The 22,288-nt window shown below is 39.2% G+C and overlaps 1 protein-coding gene across 2 annotated transcripts in view; it reads left to right on the forward strand.

The window, feature by feature from the left end:
- The window catches only part of ANKHD1 (ankyrin repeat and KH domain containing 1), a 131,180-nt gene that overhangs the window by 3,785 nt on the left and 105,107 nt on the right, over positions 1-22,288 (forward strand). For both annotated transcript variants that reach the window (NM_001444645.1, NM_001203267.2), the window contains 1 exon segment: positions 20,225-20,378. In NM_001444645.1, coding sequence (NP_001431574.1) covers positions 20,225-20,378 — 154 coding nt within the window.

Genomic DNA, 22,288 nt, shown 5'->3' on the forward strand with positions numbered 1-22,288 from the left:
GCATCTGCGACCTACAGCACAGCTCACTGCGATGCCGGATCCTTAACCCACTGAGCAAGGTCAGGGCTCTAACCTGCAACCTCATGGTTCCTAGTCAGATTCATTTCTGCTGAGCCACAATGGGAACTCCTTAAAGGGTTTGTTTTGTTTTGTTTTTTGTCTTTTTTTTTTTTTTAAGTAAAGTAAGAGAAAAATAAATTTCCAGGCCTATATAAGCCTATGTATATGTGTATACATGTTCATATACACACTTAAGAGACAGATACCCAATGAGAAAGTATTGCTGAGGCTTTTTTATCTTGAGGCAGGTGCCATATTTACACATAGGTAAAAGCACATAGAAATTGTGTACAGCAAATTACAGCAAAAGCTTTGTAGGGAATTTTTATTTTTTTCCCTGAGAATTATGTTAAGAGACAGAAGCATAGGCCATAAAGAGTTCCATTCTGATTTTTCTTTAATAGGAGCTGGATCATTTCCTTTAGGGTTACTTATGATCTATAATCTAGAGCAAGGTTTCTCAGTGGAAACATACTGACATTTGGGGCCAAATAACTCCTTGTTGTAAGGGACTCTCCTGTGCTTTAGCAGCATCCCTGGCTTTTACCCACTAGATAGATGCCCGTAGAACCCACCCAGCTTTGACCACTAAAAATGTCCTAGACATTGGCAGCAAAATCACCCTTGGTTGAGAACCACTGGTCTAGAGACCCAGTCTTATCTGGATGGCAATTTTGTCATGAATACTCTGTATTCAAAGTTCAGGTAAACAAGGTGAGTCACTGCTTTTAATAGCATCTCAGGGCTTATGCTCATAACCTGGGCAAGAGAGAAATTGAAAGAGGGTACTGACAGGTTTAATGTTAGAAATTTTTTATGGTAAATTTAGAATTTTAGGAAACTTAAAATATATATTGTTTTTGAAAAATTGGTTTCTTGTCCATGAAACTCAATATCTAAAAGACCTTTATGAGGACTTCGTTCAAGGTAGAAAGGTTTTATTTCATGAATTATCATCAGTAATGATAAAATAAGGAATACAACTTTGTATTCTAATGAGCAAATTTTGGAGACATAAAATGTTGATTGAAGAAAAAATTACATGTTATTACTGTAACAGTTTGTTATATTGCACAAGTATCAAGCTTGCACAAGTTTCATTCTTTAAAGCCTTAAGACTTTATGTGAAATGATTGGTTGACGAGTGCGTATGGTTCTATGATTGGTGAGTCGAAACAGAGTGGATGAGATACGGGTAAAGGAAGACCTTATTGTGAAACTTGAAGTATACAGAGGTTTTCTATTGGTTATCATTTAGTACATTTTGATTGGTGATTTACATTCATTTAGTTCATAAGGCTAATATAAAGGCAAATACAGTAAAAATGTTTTGATTTTACTCCTGCTCCCAAGAATCCTGCCCTTTACACTTTTAATAACAATGTCCTTTCAGAATTTCTTTGTGGAAATACAATGTGTAGTTTTATTTTCCCCATTGTTACACAAAAGATAACATACTATTCATGTGAGATTTTTAAATGATGAATTTGAGCAGAATTTAGACTTTTTATCTAATCAGAGCGATATGACATGTTAAGAATGAAGCATTGGAGATGAGTTTAAGCACATTCCTTTCTGAACCTATCTGGTAGTTGAGTGATGACCTCCGAAAATCAATTCTGGCCTTTTGATTCAATGAGAGACAGGAGAAATAAAATATGTTGCTTTAAAGGAAGCAAAGCAATTGTATTAATCTTGAATTGGCAAGTAAAAAGAAAAGAAATGAGGACTGTACCTTTTTTTTTTTTGGCCAAATTTACCCTCCTACAGAGAGTAGTTTTAGGAAATAAACTCCTCCATAGTTTTAGGAAATAAATTTTTTTTCTTCTTTTTAATTCACTACAAATGAATTATTCCAATATATCTGTCTTCATGGATCTTATTATTTACAACTTTCCTTTCCTGTTGCTTGTCTATACAGTCATAGAATCTTTGTATACCTATGCTATGTCTCCACTAAATGCTTGCTTGAAAATCCTGTTGAAGTTTTCAAAGATCTGCAGTGAAATTTAAGGACAATGTGGTCAGTTTCTCATCAAGTTATTTTTTCCCACTTTTTTCTATTTTGAGATAATGCTCTTCCTACTGTTATGAAGTTAATTTAAAAACTATCTATGCTTGACAAAATATCAAATTGGAAACTTCCTGGGTAAAGCCTCAAAAGCCTGGGAACCATTGATCTAAATGACTTGCTCAGGGAGTTCCCATTGTGGCTCAGTGGGTTAAGAACCCAACTAGTATCCATGAGGTTCAAACCCTGGTCTTGCTCAGTGGGTTAAGGATCTGGTGTTGTTGTGGCTGTGGTGTAGGTGGGCAGCTGTATCCCCGACTGGACCCATAGCCTAGAAATTTCCTTCTGCCTCAGGTGCTGCCCTAAAAACAAACAATCAAACAAATAAAAAAAGGGAAGACAGGGAAAAAAATGACTCACGCAGGATCGCACAGCTAGTTTGTAGATGAAAATAGGTCACATGACTCCCATTGTAGTTATCTTAACTGTTACATTGTCCTGCTGTTTTTCTTTCTGATGCACTGTACCAGTGAATTTAATTAGTTGTTTAAGAAATCTCAAATTATCATATAATCTGTAGTTGACCTTATTGGAAAATTTATATTATGTAATACAACTGGTGACTGCTATGTAGATAAGTATATTAAGGCAGTCAAAGGTGGAGAACACTTTTAAGATAATTTTATAATTGAACATACTCGAGAAGTTCAGGTCTTATCATTATTAACTTTTAAAATAATTAAGAAATATTAAAAGTACCAATATAGGAGTTCCCTTTGTGGCCCAGCGGTTAATGAATCCGACTAGGATCCATGAGGATGCTGGTTCGATCCCTGGCCTCACTCAGTGGGTTGAGGATCTGGCATTGCCGTGAGCTGTGATGTAGGTCACAGACTTGGCTTGGATCCGAGTTGCTGTGACTGTGGTGTAGGCTGGCAGCTGTAGCTCCTATTAGACCCCTAGCCTGGGAACCTCCATATGCCATGGGTGTGGCCCTAAAAAAGAAAAAAAAAAAAGTACCAATATAGAAAGGCATGTGCCCAGCTTTGCACCTTTGCCAGTATGGGGAAACATTGGTTTTAATTTGTAAAAATTAAAATCTGTCAACAAGGACCTACTGTATAGCAAAGAACTCTACTCAGTATTCTGTAATAATCTATATGGGAAAGGAATCTGAAAAAGGATGGATATATGTATATGCATAAATTACTTTGCTGAATCACTTTGCTGTACACTAGAAACTAACACAACATGGTAAATCAACTATACTTCAATTAAAACAAACAAAAAAATCAGGTGAGTTCCCATCTTGGTGCAGTAGTTAATGAATCTGACGAGGAACCATGAGGCTGTGGGTTCGATCCCTGGCCTTGCTCAGTGGTTTAAGGATCTGGCGTTGCCCTGAGCTGTGGTGTAGGTCGCAGATGAGTCTCGGATCTGGTATTGCTATGGCTGTGGTGTAGGCCTGCGGCTACAGCTCTGATTCAACCCCTAGCCTGGGAACCTCCATATGCTTCGGGTGCAGCCCTAAATAGACCAAAAAAAAAAAAAAAAAAAAATCAGTGCTAAACCTCAGGGCTTGGTGCAAAACCAAGCAAGTTATCAGAACTATACAATGGAGTTCCCATTGTGGCTCAGTGGTTAACGAGTCCGACTAGGAACCATGAGGTTGCAGGTTTGATCCCTGACCTTGCTCAGTGGATTAAGAATCCTCCGTTGCTGTGGCTCTGGTGTAGGCCGGTGGCAGTGGCTCCGATTCGACCCCTAGCCTGGGAACCTCCATATGCTGCAGGAGCGGCCCAAGAAATGGCAAAAGGACAAAAAAAAAAAAACAAAACCCAAAAAACCCCAAAAAAACCAACTATAGGAGTTCCCGTCGTGGCGCAGTGGTTAACAAATCCGACTAGGAACCATGAGGTTGCGGGTTTGATCCCTGCCCTTGCTCAGTGGGTTAAGGATCCGGCGTTGCCATGAGCTGTGGTGTAGGTTGCAGACGCGGCTCAGATCCAGCGTTGCTGTGGCTCTGGCGTAGGCCAGTGGCTACAGCTCTGATTAGACCCCTAGCCTGGGAACCTCCATATGCCGCGGGAGCGGCCCAAGAAATAGCAACAATAACAACAACAACAAAAAAAAGACAAAAGACAAAAAAAAAAAAAAAAAACAACTATACAATGATAGATCAATAGACTAATATTTAATGAATGTTAGACCTTCTGGCCTTAAAGTTCCAGGGTGGAGTCACTGGTTGGCGATGTGGAAATTGCTTTTGTATTTTCTCAGTTTGATCTGAGAAATTTCAGTTACAAGATTTAAAAAAATTTATTTTTGGTTTCAGCATTTCTTTTTCTGTTTGGTAATCACATTTTTAATTAGGCTGCAAATGGGTCAAATAACAAGAAAATTGACTTGTTTTAGTAATAAAATTCATCAAACCAAAAAAAAAAAAAATTTAAAGCAAACACCGTGTTCCATTCTATTGGTAGTAACTTACAGTATGGTTCCTGTGAATGAAGATCACTGGCCTTCATTCATAGGAACAGGTTTACTTTTCTGGCCCACTTTATTGAAACCAGGAGGAAAGTAAAGTTGTATATAAAGCTTTTTATTTTTATTATTTAATAGGCTGAAACTTAGCAACAATTTATTGAAGACGACATTCTGTTCTTCCTCCACTATGCATTCTTTTATTCTCAAAACGTTTTTCCCTTAATGGATGCTGTTTTCATTGGTTTGGTTTTGTTTTTTAAAGTAAATATCCCGCTGTATCCTAGTGGTTTGATTCACCTGCATTTGCAGTTTTGAAAAGAAAAGTATACCTCCCAGGGATTAGCTCCAAGAACCAGAGTTGAACAGAACAGTTTATTCAGTTGCACAGTAAGTTTGATGCCTTATGAGGACAGTTAGGTTGAGAACAGTTTTTTTGTTTGTTTTGTTTTTATTTTTATTTTTGTTTTTTGCTTTTTAGGGCCGAACCTGTGGACTGTGGATGTTCCCAGGCTAGGGGTCGAACCAGAGCTGTAGCTGCCAGCCTATGCCACAGCCACAGCCACAGCCACACAGGATCCAAGCCTCGAACTGTAGCACAGCTCATGGCAACTCTGGATCCTTAACCCACTGAACAAGGCCAGGGATCAAACCTGCATCCTCGTGGATACTAGTCGTATTTGTTACCACTGAGCCAGGACGGGAACTCCAGGTGTTTGTTTGTTTTTTTAAATTGTGGTAATACATACGTAACAAATTTACCATTTTAACCATTTTCAAGTGGTTTTAAGTACATTCACATTGCTGTGCAGCCTTCACCACCAGTCAGCTCCAGTACTCTTTCATCTTCCTAAACTGAAACTCTGTATCCTTAAACAGGTGTGCCCAGTTCTCTCTTCTCCAGCCCTTAGCAACCACCTGTGATTTCGACTACTCTGGGCAGCTCAAATGAATGGAATCATACAGTTTTTCTACTTTGGTAACTGGCTTATTTTACTTAGCAGAATGTCTCAAAGTGCATCCATGTTGCAGCAAATGTGACAAACAGCTGAATAGTACTCTCTTGTATGTATATACCACATTTTGTTTGTTCATTCATCTGTTGATGACACTTGGATGCTTCTACCTTTTGGCTGTTGTGAATATGCTGTGGACATGCATATACAAATAGTTGTTCCAGTCTAGTTCTTTTTGGTATAGACTCAGAAGTGGAATTGCTGGATCATAGGTTAATTCTATTTTTAATTTTTTGAGGAACCACCACACTATTGTCCATAGCAGCTGTACCATTTTATATTCTTGCTGGCAAAGCACAAGGGTTCAGATTTCTCCACATTCTAACCCATACTTGTTATTTTCTGTTTTGTTTTAGGTAATAGCCATACTAATGGGTGTGGTTTTTGATTTGCATTTCCTAATGCTTAATGATGAACATCTTTTCATGTGCTTATTTTATGGGTCATTCATGTTTTTTCTTTAGAGAGCTGTCTATTCAAATCCTTTGCCCATTTTTAACTGGGTTGTTTTCTCAGATGTATAATTTGAGCATCTTTTCTCACAATCCATTGGTTGCTTTTTCACTCTGTTGATAGTGTCCTTTTGTGCTTAAAAGGTTTAATTTAGATGAAATTCAGTTTATCTATTTTTTTTCTTTTATTGTCTGGGCTTTTGGTTACATAGCCATAAAGTTGTTGCCAAATTCAACGTCATGGAGATTTTCTTCCAGTGTTTTCTGTTTAAGAATTTCATAGTTTATTCCCATTGTGGCACAGTGGAAACGAATCTGACTAAGAAGAACCATGAGGTTTTGGGTTCGATCCCTGACGTCACTCAGTGGGTTAAGGATCCAGCGTTGCTGTGAGCTCTGGTGTAGGTCGCAGACGGGGCTCAGATCTGTCATTGTGGCTCTGGCGTAGGCTGGCAGCTGTAGCTCCGATTCAACCCCTAGCCTGAAAACCTCCATATGCTGCAGGTACAGCCCTAAAAAGAAAAAAAGACAGAAAAAGAGAAAATAATTTCATAGTTTAAGCTCTTATATTTAGGTCTTTGAGCCATTTTGAGGTCATTTTGAATGTGGTTTAAGGTCTGAGTCTAGCTTCATTCTTGAGCATGTGGCTATCCAGTTTTTCCAGCACCATTTGTTGAAAAGACTGTAATTTCCCCATTAAATGGTCTTGGCATCCTTGTTGAAATTAATAGATCATGTATGGGAGGGTTTACGTCAGGGCTCTCTGTCTTTATGTCTGACTTTATGCCAGTATTGCACTGTTTTGATTACTCTAGCTTTTGTAGTAAGTTTTGAAATTAGGCAGCATTAGTTAACATTGTTCTTTTCCAAGGTTGTTTTGATGATTCAGGGTTCCTTAAGATTCTACGTGAGTCGGTCTTTGTATTTCTATAAACAATGCTGTTGAATTTTGATGGGGATTGCATTGAATCTATAGGTTGCTTTATGAAAAGTTTGAATACAAATCTTATGTAATTGTTTCATCACAACAGACATTAACAAATCAAAAAGCTTGAGATTAATGAAACAGTAAAAAGCTTCTGTCTATGGTGAGGAGAAACTGAGCACTCACTGATGTCCACCCTGAAGCCATTGAACTCAGTTTACGTGGACTACTGTACTCTGAATAGATGTTTCTGTAATAAAATTCTTATTTGCTCCCCCCCCAGTTCTCATATTGACTAATTTGTGATTATCATGCTTTTTTTTTTTTTTTGTCTTTTTGCTATTTCTTGGGCCGCTCCTGCGGCATATGGAGGTTCCCAGGCTAGGGGTCTAATCAGAGCTGTAGCTGCTGGCCTGCATCAGAGCCACAGCAACTCGGGATCCAAGCCGTGTCTGCAACCTACACCACAGCTCGCGGCAACGCTGGATCGTTAATCTACTGAGCAAGGGCAGGGACCGAACCCGCAACCTCATGGTTCCTAGTCGGATTCGTTAACCACTGAGCCACGACGGGAACTCCCATGCTTCATATTTTGATTAAATGCTAGGAATAATACTTTTTTATCCATTTTATCTTTAGAGATGAGTTCAGTTTTGGAAAAATTATCTCAATCTGGCATTAAGTCTAAATAAAACATACAGTATGTTCTTTATTGACGTAGAATTTAAAATTTTTCACATAGGCATTTTATGAAATCTGAGAAAGTAAAAGTTTGGTCATATCAGTTCAGACCTTGAGTGGTACACTTTGGAAGTACTTTCAGGGCGTTCCCGTTGTGGCTCAGTGGTTAACAAGAATCCGACTAGGAATCATGAGGTTGCGGTTTCGATCCCTGGCCTTGCTCAGTGGGTTAAGGATCTGGCGTTGCTGTAAGCTGTGGTGTAGGTCACAGATGTGACTTGGATCCCGCGTTGCTCTGGCTCTGGCGGAGGCCGGTGGCTAAAGCTCGGATTAGATCCGTAGCCTGCGAATCTCCATATGCCGGAGCGGCCCTAGAAATGGCAAAAAACAAAACAAAACGAAACAAAACTGTCATGGAAGTACTTTCAGCTTGGAGTTCCCGCCATGGCTCAGCAGTAACAAACCCAACTAGGTCCCCAGAGGACTCCGTTTGGTCACTGGCCTCGCTCACTCAGTCGGGGATCTGTCGTTGCTGTGAGCTGTGGTATAGTCACAGACTCGCCTCGGATCCTGTGTTGCTATGGCTGAGGTGTAGGCCAGCAGCTACAGCTCCCATTCGACCGACCCCTAGCCTGGGAACTTCAATATGCTGTGAGTGTGGCCATAAAAAGACCAAAAAAAAAAAAAAAAAAAAAAAAAGACAAAAAGAAAAAACTTTCAGCTCTTAGCTTCGTATTGATTTTTTTCTTGTTTACCTATTCTGCTGCAAATTGATTTTTTTCCTTGTTTACCTGTTCTGCTAATCTATACATTTCTGGTTTTGCCTTTTCTTTTCCTTTTTTTCTTTTTGTATTTTTCTTCTCTATGTTTTTGCCTTTTAAAAATTGTACAGGAGTCCCCATTGTGACGCAGCGGAAATGAATCCGACTAGTATCCATGAGGATGTGGGTTCGATCCGTGGCCTCACTCAGTGGGTTAAAGATCTGGCTTTGCCGTGGTGAGCTGTGGTGTAGGTCGCAGACTTGGCTCGGATCTGGCGTGGCTGTGGTGTAGGCTAGCAGCTATAGCTCTGATTGGACCGCTAGCCCGGGAACCTCCATTTGCTGCAAGTGTGGCCCTAAAAAGACAATAGACCAAAAAAAAAAAAAAAAAAAAAAAAAAGGTAAAGAAAAATAAATACATAAAAATAAAAATTGTGCAATTGCTAAATTCAGTAACATATGTGAAACAAACTGTCATTATCAAAGAGCAAAGCCCCAAAGGGGCAGTACTCCAATTATATTGGATACATTCTGTCTTCTTTTTGATTACTTTTTATTTTGATATAATTTCAAACTTACTGGAAAGTTGCAGGAATAGTACAGAAATTCCTCCCATTTATCCTTTATCCACACTCACCAATTGTGTTTGTTCTGTCTGTGCCCCCTCAGCAGACAAATAAGTAATTTATTTTCTGAATCATTTAAAAGTAGGTTCTATACATCATGCCTCTTTTCTTTTTTTTGGCTGCACCCATAGCATGTTGAATTTCCTAGGCCAGGGATCGAACCTGTACCACAGTTGTGACAATGTCGGATCCTTAACCTGGTACGCCACTAAGGAGTTTCCAGAATTCACTCTTTAAATTGTACAATTCAGTGATTTTTTTTTCCTTTCTTTTTTTGGCTGCCTGGAGGCATATGGCATCCCTGGGCCAGGGATCAGATCCTAGCCTCAGTCTTGACCTTAGCCAAAGCTGTGGCAACACTGGATCCTGAACGCACTATGTGGGGCCTGAATCAAACCAGCGTCCCTGCACTCCCAAGACTCCACTGATCCCATTTTGCCACACTCCAATTCAGTGATTTTTAAAAAATACATTCATAAAGTTGTGCAACTTTAAAACATTTTAAAATATTTTCGGAGTTCTTGTTGTGGCTCAGTGGGTTAAGAACCTGACTAGTATCCATGAGGATGCCGGTTCAATCCCTGGCCTCGCTCAGTGGGTTAAGAATACGGTGTTGCCATGAGCTGCAGGGTACGTTGTAGATGCAGCTTGGATCTGTGTTGCTGTGGCTGTGGTGTAGGTCAGCAGCCGAGGCTCCAATTCCACCCCTAGCCAGGGACCCTCCATATGCCGTGGGTGTGACTAAAAAAGTTTTTTTTTCCATCACCTCCAAACAAAACCCTGTACCCATTAGCAGTTGTTTCCCATTTCACTGTCCTTGCACCCTCTGGTAAACACTAATCTGTTTTCTGTCTCTCTGTATTTGCCTACTCTGGGCATTTCACATAGATGGAATCTACAATATGTGTTTTTTGGTGCCTCGCTTCTTTCACTTAGCATATTGTTTTCAAGATTTCTGCATGTTGTATCATGTATCGGTACTTCATTGGAGTAAAGTGTTTTGTGGTAACCGCATTTTGTTCTCTGGTTGAGGACATTTGGATTGTTTCCACCTTTTGGGTATTATAAAAAATGATTCTGTGAACATTTGAGTACAAGTTTTGTATGATGATATCTTTTGTTTCCTTGAGTGTGTACCTAGGAGTGGAATGGCTAGATCATATGATAATTCTGTTTTACTTTCTAAGGTTCTACCAGACTGTGTTGTGTAGCAGCCGTGTGATTTTTCATTTCCACCATCAGTATATGAACGATTCAATTTTTCTACATCCTTGCTAACATTTTTTTAATAGCCATCCTAGTGAAATGAAGTGTCATCTCAGTGTGATTTTGATCTGCATCTCCCCAGTGACTAATGAAGTTACGCATCTTTTTATGTGCTTATTGTCCATTTATATGTTTTTGGAGAAATGCCTACTCACATCTTTTTCCCAATTCATGGTTGGGTTGTCTTTTTAATGGTTTTTTGTTTTTGTTTTTTGTTTTTTGGGTTTTTTGGCTTTTTAAGGCTATACCCATGGCATATGGAAGCTCCCCAGCTAGGGGTCGAATCTGAGCTGTAATTGCCAGCCTACCCCATAGCCACAGCCACGCGGGATCTGAGTTGTGTCAGCAGCCTACGCCACAGCTCACAGCAAAGCTGGATCCTTAACCCACTGAGCAAGGCCAGGGATGGAACCTGTGTCCTCATGGATGCCAGTCAGATTCGTTAACCTCTGAGCCACAACGGGAACTCCTATCTTTTTATTGTTGAATCAAGTTTGTTTTCAGAAAAAATATGTATTCTGAATACTAGTCCCTTGTCAGATACATGATTTGGAAATATTTCCTTCCATTCTGTGGGTTATCTTTTCACTTTTCAGTTGGGCCAACTTTTATATTTATCTATTTTTTGTTGTTGTTGCTTCTGCCTTTGGTGTCATGTCTGAGCGACCCTTGCCGACTCCAAGATTATGAAAATTTACACCTGTTTTCTTATTTTTCTAAGAGTTTTGTATTTTTAGCTCTAGTATTTGGGTCTTTGATCCATTTTGAGCTAACTTTTATATAAAATGTGAGGTAAAGGTCCAACATCATTCTTTGGAATGCGGATATCCAATTGTCTCAACACCATTTGTTGAAACTTTCTTTCTTCATTAAATTGCCTTGGCACCTTGTCAAAAGTCAGTTGACTGTAAATATGAGGGTTTATTTCTGGAGTGTTTATTTTTATTTTATTTTGTTGTTCTATGTGACCCCTTATGCCAGTTCTAAACTATCTTGATTATTGTAGTTTTTGGTTTTGTTTTTGTTTTGTAGTAAGTTTTTAAATTGGGAAGTGTATGTTTTCCAGCTTTGTTCTTTTTCAGGATTCTTTTGGCTATTCTGAATTACTGGTTATGTTCTTATTCTCTTGATCTAGTCTTCAGAAGAAGTTTAATAGGGGATATTTTACAGGCTAGAGAATTTGTGGTCACACACAAAAACTTACCCTGCTCCCATTAATAATATCCCATCTCTTGAAATTTCTGCCCCTCTTGTATATGCTGAAGGTGGATGGTTGGGAACTCTTGTGCTTTAAATCTGTGTTTGCCAGGCTTCCAGAAGAGCACCTTCTTGTAGTAGTGTTTGTTTGTGCATCACCTCCCGAAGCCTGGGTATATTTCTGAGAGACAAAACTGAAGAGGAAGGATGTGGTTGGTTTGGGTAGTTGCAACCTGAGTGCATCTGATGTGAACTATATATAGTTTACAAGGAAAATATGGGCAGAATTTCTTTTTCCAGGAAAATAAACAAATGAATAAGTGGATGTGAGTCTGCTCTGGCACAGTGGGTTAAGAATCTCTTTGCAGTGGCTTGGGTCACTGTGAAGGGACGGGTTTGATCCCCAGCCCAGCACAGTGGGTTAAAGCTTTGCTACAGTGGTAGCATAGGTTGAAGCTGTAGGTCAGATTCAGTCCCTGGTCCGGGAATTTTGGTATGTCGTGGATGCGGCCATTTAAAAAAAAATTTTTTTTAAATAAAAAAAGTAAACAAATGGAAAAGTGGAATAAAATATAAAACATAGCGATTAGTGCTTTTGCATCTGGTATCTTCTAACAGTTACTTAAGAGGTGTGGATTCAATATCTGAATAACACGTAATTTGCCTGATACTCAAGCCAACCTGTGTGATTAAATTGTGAAAACAAATCTTTGATGCTACTGTTCAGAGGGTCCCAATTATGTTAATTTACTAGTTATGTTGACTCCAAATAGCGAGACTGTACTGTATTTTAGTACTTGTTTTTGCTTGGAACTTGACTGACAAGTTAATTTTTTTGGTTTGAAGAGACCATTATTTAAGTCTGTACTTAAATGGATTTGACCAATTACCCCCTCCCCTAAACAAAAGTTAAAATAATACGGTAATAGAGTATCAAAGGTACTTACTATTGTGTATCATCTCCTTGTTAGTCTGTTAAAAGCATGTTCCCATTCTCTACAGAAGAAAATCAGCATTTGGTTTGGGGTAGGGCCTCTTTTTCATGGACTCACATCTTGTATTTATTTTTCAGAGGTTAGAGTCCTTGGCACACTGTTTAAGAATTCTAATTGGGGGAAGTTCCTTTGTGGCGTAGCAGATTAAGTATCCGACGTTGTCAGTACTGTGGCTCTGGTTACTGCTGTGGTGCAGGTTTGATCCTTGGCCTAGGTGCAGCCAAAAAAGAAAAAATAAGAGTTCTGGTTGGTAATTTATTCTGATTAGTAGATTGATTCTATAATAATTTACTTATAGTTTATTATTTGTTAAGCTTTGTGCTGTGCTTTGGAATTACAAAGATGAAAAATACGGTCCCTAAAATTAAAGATATTTTCAGGAACATGAACATTTCAGGGAATGTGAAAACAAGGTAAATTATTTATTCAAATTATATTTGCCCTTCTAAGCTACTTTTACATAATGATACATTATATTCGAATGTTTGTTCTAGGCATGGATACCTAAATTGCATCACCTGATTTAATAATTTCCTGGTCTTGTGACAGTCCAAGATCCTCAACTCTGTGTGTGGATCATTGCCCTATTTTAGTTGGATGATCACTGTATGGGTAGTTGTTTGGGTGTCTTACTTCAGGAGTTTGATGGGCTTTAAGTAGCAGGTTTAACGGAGCAGTGATTTTAAATGAAAGGGTACCAAGTTCATCAGCATAAGATATTTGAGCAAAACCACCACTGTTTCTTTATGTTCTCTATATAAACTCTCCAAGTATGTCCTGCTCCAGAGCCTTTGGCATTGTTCCCTGTCCTGGGAGCATTCTTCTTTTAGCTATCCATGTGACTTCTCTCACTTCTTTTAGCAGTCTGCTAAGAGCCCCTCCAACTACCTACTATAGGTACGTTCGGTAAACATCTCAGAGTCATGGTTCTAAAATTGAACTCATCACCTATCCTTTTTTGCCTCCACCTTTGTAAATTACATTGCCCTAAAACTAGTCAATGTAGTCAGACACCTCAGAGCTCACAACCGCTCGTTCTTCTTGCCACACACATCTAAGCAGGCAGTAAGTCCTGTAGGTTCTTTATTAACATCTTGTTTGCCTCTTTCTCTGTATCCTTACTGCTTCCACTGTGAATTAAACCATTGTCTTTCGCCTGCCCTTATTCTAGTACTCCCTGGCTCTGTCTACCTCTACCGTTATACTGCTTGATTCTTCCTCTACTCTCACAGTAAATTCTTTAATGCCAGTTCAATCATGTCACGCCTTTGGCAAAAAGCCTTCCCATTCCTTAGATAAAGGATAAATCAAATTCCTTGCTATGGCATGCAGAGTTATTTAGGATTTGGCTTCTGTCTAGTTCTGTCTTTGCTTTATCCTACTTTATTTGCTTTTATATATATATTCCAGCCATACCAAATTGCTATAGTTCTCTGAAACGTATTAAGCTATTATACCAAGTAATAGCTTTCACTGCTTTGGCTTCTAGAATCACGATAATACCTTCTATATGCTGAGTGTTTTTTCATCCACTGGCGTGAATGTTTTTCTATATATTCTCAAATAAACTTTATAACCACCATATGAAGAAAGTAATATTATTCCCAATTTGCAGATGAGGAAACGGAAGCTTAGAGACATTATATATAACATGCACAAAGTTGTACATTTAGTAATGATGGAGCCAGGATTTGAATCAGGTTTCTTGGAATGTAAAATCTATGCTAACTATACCCTACGCTGCAGCTGTCACTGATGGCCCCCTTTCCCATCTTGTCGAATACCTTCTTGTTTCAGAGTCATCACCTCCAACTGATTTCCTTCATTACTGTCCCACCTGGAATTGACCATTTTTCCCATCCTCTTGTTCCCATGCTGTCTGTGTATAACTCTTTGTTAGATATCATCTGGGAGTTCCATCGTGTCTCAGTGGGTTAAGGAACTGGCATTGTTACTGCTGTGGCTAGGGTCGCTCCTGTGGCGTGGGTTCCAACTTTACGTGCCATGAGCACGGCCAGAAAAGAAAAGTTACTGTATTGCATTTATTATTGCATTGATTATCTGTCTTTGGGGGGGGGCGGTGCTGCAAATGTGGCATGTGGAAATTCCCAGGCCAGGGATCAGACGCCATTTATGTTTTTTGAGAGGAGGACTGTGAACTGAAATTAGCAATATAGTTTCCTTGTAGAAAGAAACTTGGAAAGTTTTATGATAAGGCGTACAGCCTTTTCATTCCGTTATTTCCAGATATTGTTGCTGATTATATTGGGCCTTACAGTATCAGGAAAACACATTCCCAAGTTTATCATTATTTGGTCTTGAATTGCAACTATATTATTTTTTCTTGGAGTAGATCCTTGGAGCATGTTTGTGGTGATGAGAATGTTTTGAGAAAAGGAATTAGTATTTCCTTCAGTAGTTATTTCTTGGAATTTTTTTTTCGCTTTTTAGGGCCGCACTTGTGGCATATGGAAGCATATAAACCCAAGTCCTCGTGGTTGTGTTCATTTCCGCTGTGTCACGATGGGAACTCCTAGAATTTCTGTTGTTGTTGTTGTCTTTTTAGGGCCACACACATGGCATATGGAGGTTCCCAGGGTTGAATCCGAGCTGTAGCTGGCAGCCACAGCCCCAGCCACAGCAGTGCCAGATCTGAGCTGTGTCTGCGACCTACACCTCACCTCACAGCAACACCAGATCCTTAACCCACTGAGTGAGGCCAAGGATCAAACCTGCGTCCTCATGGATGCTAGTCAGATTCATTTTCACTGAGCACGATAGTAACTCCTAGAATTTTTTTTTTTTTTTTTTTTTTTTTTTGGTCTTTTTGCCTTTTCTAGGGCTGCACCCGAGGCATATGGATGTTCCCAGGCTAGGGGACACCACAGCCACAGCAACTCGGGATCCGAGCCGTGTCTGCACCCTATATACCACAGCTCATTGGCAACGCCAGATCCTTAACCCACTGAGCAAGGCCAGGGATCTAACCCACAACCTCATGGTTCCTAGTCAGATTCGTTAACTGCTGAGCCACAACAGGAACTCCTAGAATGTTTTTTAATAACGTGTTTTCTCTGCTAACTACTAGTCACTATTTCCAGAAATATAACCTTAGAGAAGGTGACAATTGGATATTGACAGATGTATAGGTGAGATTTTATTATTTTGCTATTATAAGATTTAAAACATTAATATTATTGAAAGTATTAATTATAGCACTCTTTACTTCACTTGAATGAAATCGTAGGGGGGTTTTGGTGGAAGCAAGTTTTTGCCAAATCACAGCTAGGTTAATGAAAGATTTTTTTCTAACTAGCTTTTGGCCACAGTGGCTGAGTTTATTTAAAGGTGATAATAGCCTAGTCTGTGATTATTCTCCCTAGTAACTATTGCCATCCAGTGGTTCGTTTTTGAAATGTCATATGGGATTAAAAAATGGGAGAAAATACTTGTTCCCCTTTTCCTCCCTCCCACCTTTATTTAAATTCTGGTGGAAGCTAAAAACCATACTTTTTTGGGGGGGGGGCTGCTCCTATGGCATGTGGAAGTTCCTGGGCCAGGGATTGAACCCAAGCCATAGCAGCAACCTTAGCCACTGAAGTGACATTGCTGGATCCTTAACCTGCTGTGCCACAAGAGAACTCTCCCACACTCATATTTTTTTAGAAAGAAGAAAGGGTGAAAAAAGACTTTTTTTTTTGGTCTTTTTCTTGGGCTGCTCTTGTGGCATATGGAGGTTCCCAGGCTAGGGGTCGAATCGGAGCTGTAGCCACTGGCCTATGCCAGAGCCACAGCAACGCAGGATCCGAGCCACGTCTGTGACCTACACCACAGCTCATGGAAACACTGGGTCTTTTAATCCACTGAGCAAGGGCAGGGATCGAACCCGCAACCTCATGGTTCCCAGTCGGATTTGTTAACCACTGAGCCATGTCGGGAACTCCGTGAAAAAAGACTTTTGAGGAGTTCGACATCACGAGTTTGCCTTTGCTTTTTAGGTCCACACCTAAAAAGTGGTATATGGAGGGTCTTAGGCTCAGGATTGAATCTGGGCTGCAGCTGCTGGCCTACACCACAGCCACAGCAATGCCTGATCTGAGCCATGTCTACAACCTATACCACAGCTCATGGCAACGACCCACTGCTCGTTCAATGACCCACTGAACGAGGCTAGGGATTGAACCTGAATCCTCATGGACACTACTCGGGTTTGTTACCACTGAGCCACAACAGGAGCCCCACCTGTAGCATTTTAGAAGAGATAACCTATAAGGGAAAAGTAGGTAACTCTTTGTGGGCCAGATTTCCTCTGATCCTTTTTCCTCTACCTTTTATTTTTGTACTGAATCTGAAGTAGGAAAAAAAAAAAACTGCCATGTTTAAGACTTGAAATAAACTTTTCTTTGCCATTGGTAAAAACAGTACCACTGTAGGTGGGTGTTTTATGTTTGCTGTGAAGTGTAGCTGCTAGATAGAAATGAGCTATGTAACTACCATTAGTCAATAAAGAAATTTCCGTGGGGCTTTAGCTGTCTGTTAGAAGCTGTGAGGTTTATGTTCATTTGCATGATGAATACTGATTTCAATAGATATATCATTGTTTTGGACTTATCTGTTAAGGACTTTTTTGAGTGTGTTCTATCACTGAGCCTATATTAAATGTATGATGTTGGTCTTAATATTTCCATGTAGTTATAAATGGTTTCCATCTTGGCTAGCCAGATACAACAGAGGTAATGCAGGTTTAGCAGGTTTAGCAGGTAAGAAATTTATGAACTGCCAAAAGCAATTCTCCAAATGGGCCCAAAGTAATAAGCCAACCTGGGTATATTGTCCTTTTATTGATTCTACATTGAGACAGACTTTTAAAATTTAGAGTGTATGACAAGAAACTGCTAGAATTGAGTTCCTTTTGGCACATCTAATTGATACAAATGTAATTTATATCATTTATGTGTATGGCTATGTGTAACTATAACTCATTCTGGGAACTAAAGATTTTTTCCACAAGTGTTAGAAATTTTTAAAAATTTGATCTTGTGCAGAGTTCCTGCTGTGGCTCAGCGGAAAAGAATCCAACTGATATCCATGAGGACACAGGTTTGATCCCTGGCCTCTCTAGGTGGGCTAAGGATCCGGCATTACTGTGAGCTGTGGTGTAGGTTGCAGACGCGGCTCGGATCTGGTGTTGCTGTGGCTGTGGGGTAGACTGGCAGCTACAGCTTTGATTCCACCTCTAGCCTGGGAACCTCCACATACCACGGATTCAGCCCTAAAAAGACCAAAAAAAAAAAAAAAAATTTGAGCTTGTGAGTCCAAACTTAAATATAAAATGCCTGGGAAGTTCCCTTGTGGTACAGGTCACAATTTGGCACGGGTTCGATCCCTGGCTGGGAACTTCTACATGCCACAGGTGTGGCCAAACAATAAAATAAAATAAAATGCCTAAAACTACACTTGAAAATTCAAATGATCTTCACAAGGAAAAAGAAAATTGTAACTATGTGAGGTGATAGACGTTAACTAAACTTAATGTGGTAACCATTTCACAATGTATTCTTTTTTTTTTTTTTTTTTTTTTAATGGGGGCATCTGCCTAAGGGTCAAATCTGAGCTGCACCTGAGGACTGTGGCACAGCTTATAGCAATGCCAGATCCTTAATCCATGAGCAAGGCCAGGGATTGAACCGATCCTCACGAACACTGTTTTGGGTTCTTAACCTGCTGAGCCACAAGGGGAGCTCTTCAAATGCTCCTTCTTGTGCAGTCTTCTTAGATTACTGAGGCAAGAAGTGATATCTCTTTCTTCAGTGCATGTATTTTACCATTTACTTCTCTTGGAGGCTTTTTGTGACATTTCTTCTAGCACATTTGTGTCTTTGACATTTCTTCTAGCACATTTTTGTACTCTCATGGTACTTTGTATAAAATAGGACTTCAGTAAATATTGGAGAATGAATTGGAAAACCTTAATTTTTAAAGCATTACATGATACCTAAAATCTGTGTTTGTCTTCGTAATATGTGTACTACTACATCAGACCAATGCTTTTTATAAAATAGACATGTTAACATCTAAATGCCATCTTTAGGAGTTCCCGTTATGGCTCATTGTGTTAGTACCTGCCATAATCTTTTGAGGATGCAAGTTCAATCCCTGGCCTCACTCAGTGGGTTGGGGATCCAGCATTGCCGCAAGCTGTTGCATAGGTCACCAGTACGGCTTGGATTTGGTGTTGCTGTGACTGTGGTGTAGGCAGGCCTCAGGTGGAGCTCTGATTCAGCACCTAGGCCAGGAATTTTCATATGCTGCAGGTGCTGCCTTAAAAATAAATAAATAAAAATACATGCCATCTTTAAAAAATTCCAGAATTTGGAATGGTGGTTTACCGGTCCTTACAACTGGTAGGTATATGTATTGCAAATACCTCATAATTTCTTGGCTTTGCAACAAGCTCTTTGTTGCACAAACAGTTACCTTTCACATCTTTTGAAAACTGGTAGTCTACATTTACCTCTTGGCATTGAGCTAGAAGAACATCTTTGTCTGTAATTACATTCTTTTGCAATGGCCACACCCATGGTTTATGGAAGTTCCCAGGCCAGGGACTGAATTCGAGCTGCATCTGAGACCTGTGCACCTGCAGCATTGCTGAATCTTTTAACCCACTGTGCAGGGTAGGGGTGAAACCTAGGCAACTTAGGTTGCTGCAGTTAGATTCTTAATCCACTGTGCCACAGCAGTAACTCTGGGCATTTTGATACACATTTCCAAATTGCTTCCCAGAAAGGAGCATATTTTATTTGGTAAGAAAATTCATTTAGAATTAACTTGATTTGAAATTGGAGGGTTGCATGTTTATTTTCTTGTTTTTGCTTATACTTTTAATTCATTTCAACTAATGTCTATTGAATAACTACTATGTGTGAAGTATTCTTTGGCCCAGAGGATAGAGCAATGAATAAATGGCTATGATTTCTTTTTTTCTTTTTGTCTTTTGTCTTTTTAGACAAAAGCCGCACCTGTGACATATGGAGGATCCCAGGTTAGGGGTCTAATTGAAGCTGTAGCTGCTGGCCTATGCCACAGTCACAGTGACCCCAGATCCGAGCCATGTCTGTGACCTACACCACAGCTTACAGCATCGCCGGATCCTCAACCCACTGATCGAGGCCAGGGATTGAACCCGAAACCTCGTGGTTCCTGGTCAGATTTGTTTCTGCTGCGTCACAACGGGAACTCCCTAAATGGCTATGATTTCTAACCTTATAGAGTTTTCCTGTCTATACCACTTAAGATATTTGGCAGTGGGTTAAATCTTTTCTTGGGTTTAAGAGTCAGAATTGAATAAATTGGTTGGGACAGAGGAAAAACTATACCTTAATGACCTGTGTATGCTATCTAGTCTTTTTACTATCTAGTCCTGTATACATCTTCCTAGCGGCTATGTTGATGTACTTGTTTCATTTTAAAAAATGCTGCTTTTCAGGCTCTGTGGTACACACAGAAGATTCATTGCTCTCTAGGAAACTTGAATCTCGTGTGTCTGGGTTATGTCTGTAGTTGTGTCCGAAGATAAGGAGATAGTCAGGTGGCGCCCTGAAAGTCCCTTCCCATAACATCTTGTTTCTACAGTAATTTTTTTGGTTGTCTTTAAGTTCCAAATCAGAAGTCATGTGATTGTAATTTTGCAGTTATTCTAACAGTGTTAATGTGAGCTTAATGGGTATTGCATCTTTAATTTGCATAGGTTGAATCATTTATTTTGGACCAAGAAGATCTAGATAACCCAGTGCTTAAAACAACATCCGAGATATTCTTATCAAGTACTTCAGAAGGAGCAGACTTACGCACCGTGGATCCAGAGACACAGGCACGACTAGAAGCATTGCTAGAAGCAGCAGGTACTTTATTTTTTGTTTTCTCTTTATGTTTTTAAAAGTCTAGATCTCTATACAGAGTTACACAAGATTATCCCAAAATTATGTACTATATAAAATCTGAAATTTGTAGAATTCATAGTTTTCTTAAATTTCCTAAAGAAAATGTTCATATTTTATATTTAAAAATTCTTGGTTGAAAGTTCTCAGTGAGTGATTTTTAGGTTCAACTTCAACTTAAAATTTTTTTTTTTTTTTCATTTATCAGCTGCACCCATGGCATATGGAAGCTCCCAGGACAGGGGTTGAATCTACAACCTCTGATCCTTAACCCACTTCTCTGGGCTGGAGATTAAACTGGCAACTCCACAGAGACAAGCCAGATCACAGCAAGAACTCCTTTAACTTTTTTTAAAATTGAAGTATAGTTGATTTACAGTGTTATATTAGTTTCTGGTATACAGCAAAGTAATTCAGTTATACATATATATATTTTTATATACATATATGTGTATATGTGTGTTTTATGTACATAGATATTTTCTATACACAAACACACACACATTCTTTTTCATTATGGCTTATTACAAGATAGTGATTATAGTTCCCTGTGCTATATGGTAACACTAACATTTTGTTTTGTTTTTTGGGGGTTTTTTCATTTGTTTTTTTCTTTTTAGGGCCACCACCTTGGCATATGAAGGTTACCAGGCTAGGGGAAGAATCAGAGCTGTAGCTGTGGCCTATGCCAGACACAGCAGTGCCAGATCCCAGCCACGTCTGCGACCTACACCACAGCTAACGGCAATGCCAGATCCTTAATCCAGTGAATGAGGCCAAGGATTGAACCCGTGTCCTCATGGATACTTGTCAGGTTCATTACCACTGAGCCACAACGGGAACTCCAGTTAACGCTAACATTTTAAAGGCATTAGATAATCAGCTAGTTATCAAGGAAAATTTACCAGTTACACGTAAAACTAAAATGTGGGAGAAGTTCACATACAGTGCAGCTGGTTAAGGATCTGGGGTTGTCACTGTATTGGCTTGAGCTGTAGCTGTGGTGCAGGTTTGATCCCTGGACCAGGAACTTCCATGTGATGTGAGTGCAGCCAAAAAAAATTTTAAATGTGGGAGATAAACTGAATCCATCAAATTATAAGTTTTTTAGCTGATTGGGAATTCTGCACATGATTACTTAATGACTTTAATCTGTATGTAACTTCATTATAGATTGCTAAATTAGAAGACATTTAAATAAAAATTGAACACAGAATTGGACCAAAATTTTCTGGGCTGTATCAACTTCTTCTGAAGTAGCAGAAAAGAAAAAGTTCATAAAAATTACAGCAATCTTAGCACATTTCATATTTAAGGAAGGAAAATTAAAAACAGTGTTGCATCTTACCAAATAATGCCTAGGAGGAAAATAAGAACTAAAAGAAATTGAATATTTTTATATTATTTTTGTAAAGACATAGTATGTTAGGAATGTGTTTACTTGGTATCATCTTGTTATCTATCCCTTTAACTTTGTCCTCTTGTGGAAAAGCATAGGTACGATTTATAGTAGATTGGCTTTTAGTCCATCTAACCTGTCTTTTTGGAACCGATAGAAACGTAGAATTAGATTGAACAAAATATTTAATTATCTGGCAGAAGACTGTTTACTTTAGAGCAAGACTAGTAATTTTTTTAAAAAACATTTAAAGATAACGTTAGTAATTGCATTGGTGCCCCCTCCCTTTGGATTTCCTGCAAGTCTCCTGGTTGTGATTTAGATATTGTATATAAGATTCCTAAAAGAGGAGTGCCATGTCCACATCTGATTTTTTTTTTTTTTCTTTTTTTTCTGCTTTTTAGGGCCGCACCCGCAGCATGTGGAAGTTCTCAGGCTAGGGGTCTACTTGGAGCGACAACTGCTGGCCTACACC

This window comes from Sus scrofa, chromosome 2, assembly GCF_054392235.1.
Source record: "Sus scrofa isolate SSC_HxYL_T2T_F1_AM1 chromosome 2, Sscrofa_HxYL_maternal_Yorkshire_Landrace_v2.0, whole genome shotgun sequence".
Classification (NCBI taxonomy): Eukaryota; Metazoa; Chordata; class Mammalia; order Artiodactyla; family Suidae; genus Sus; species Sus scrofa.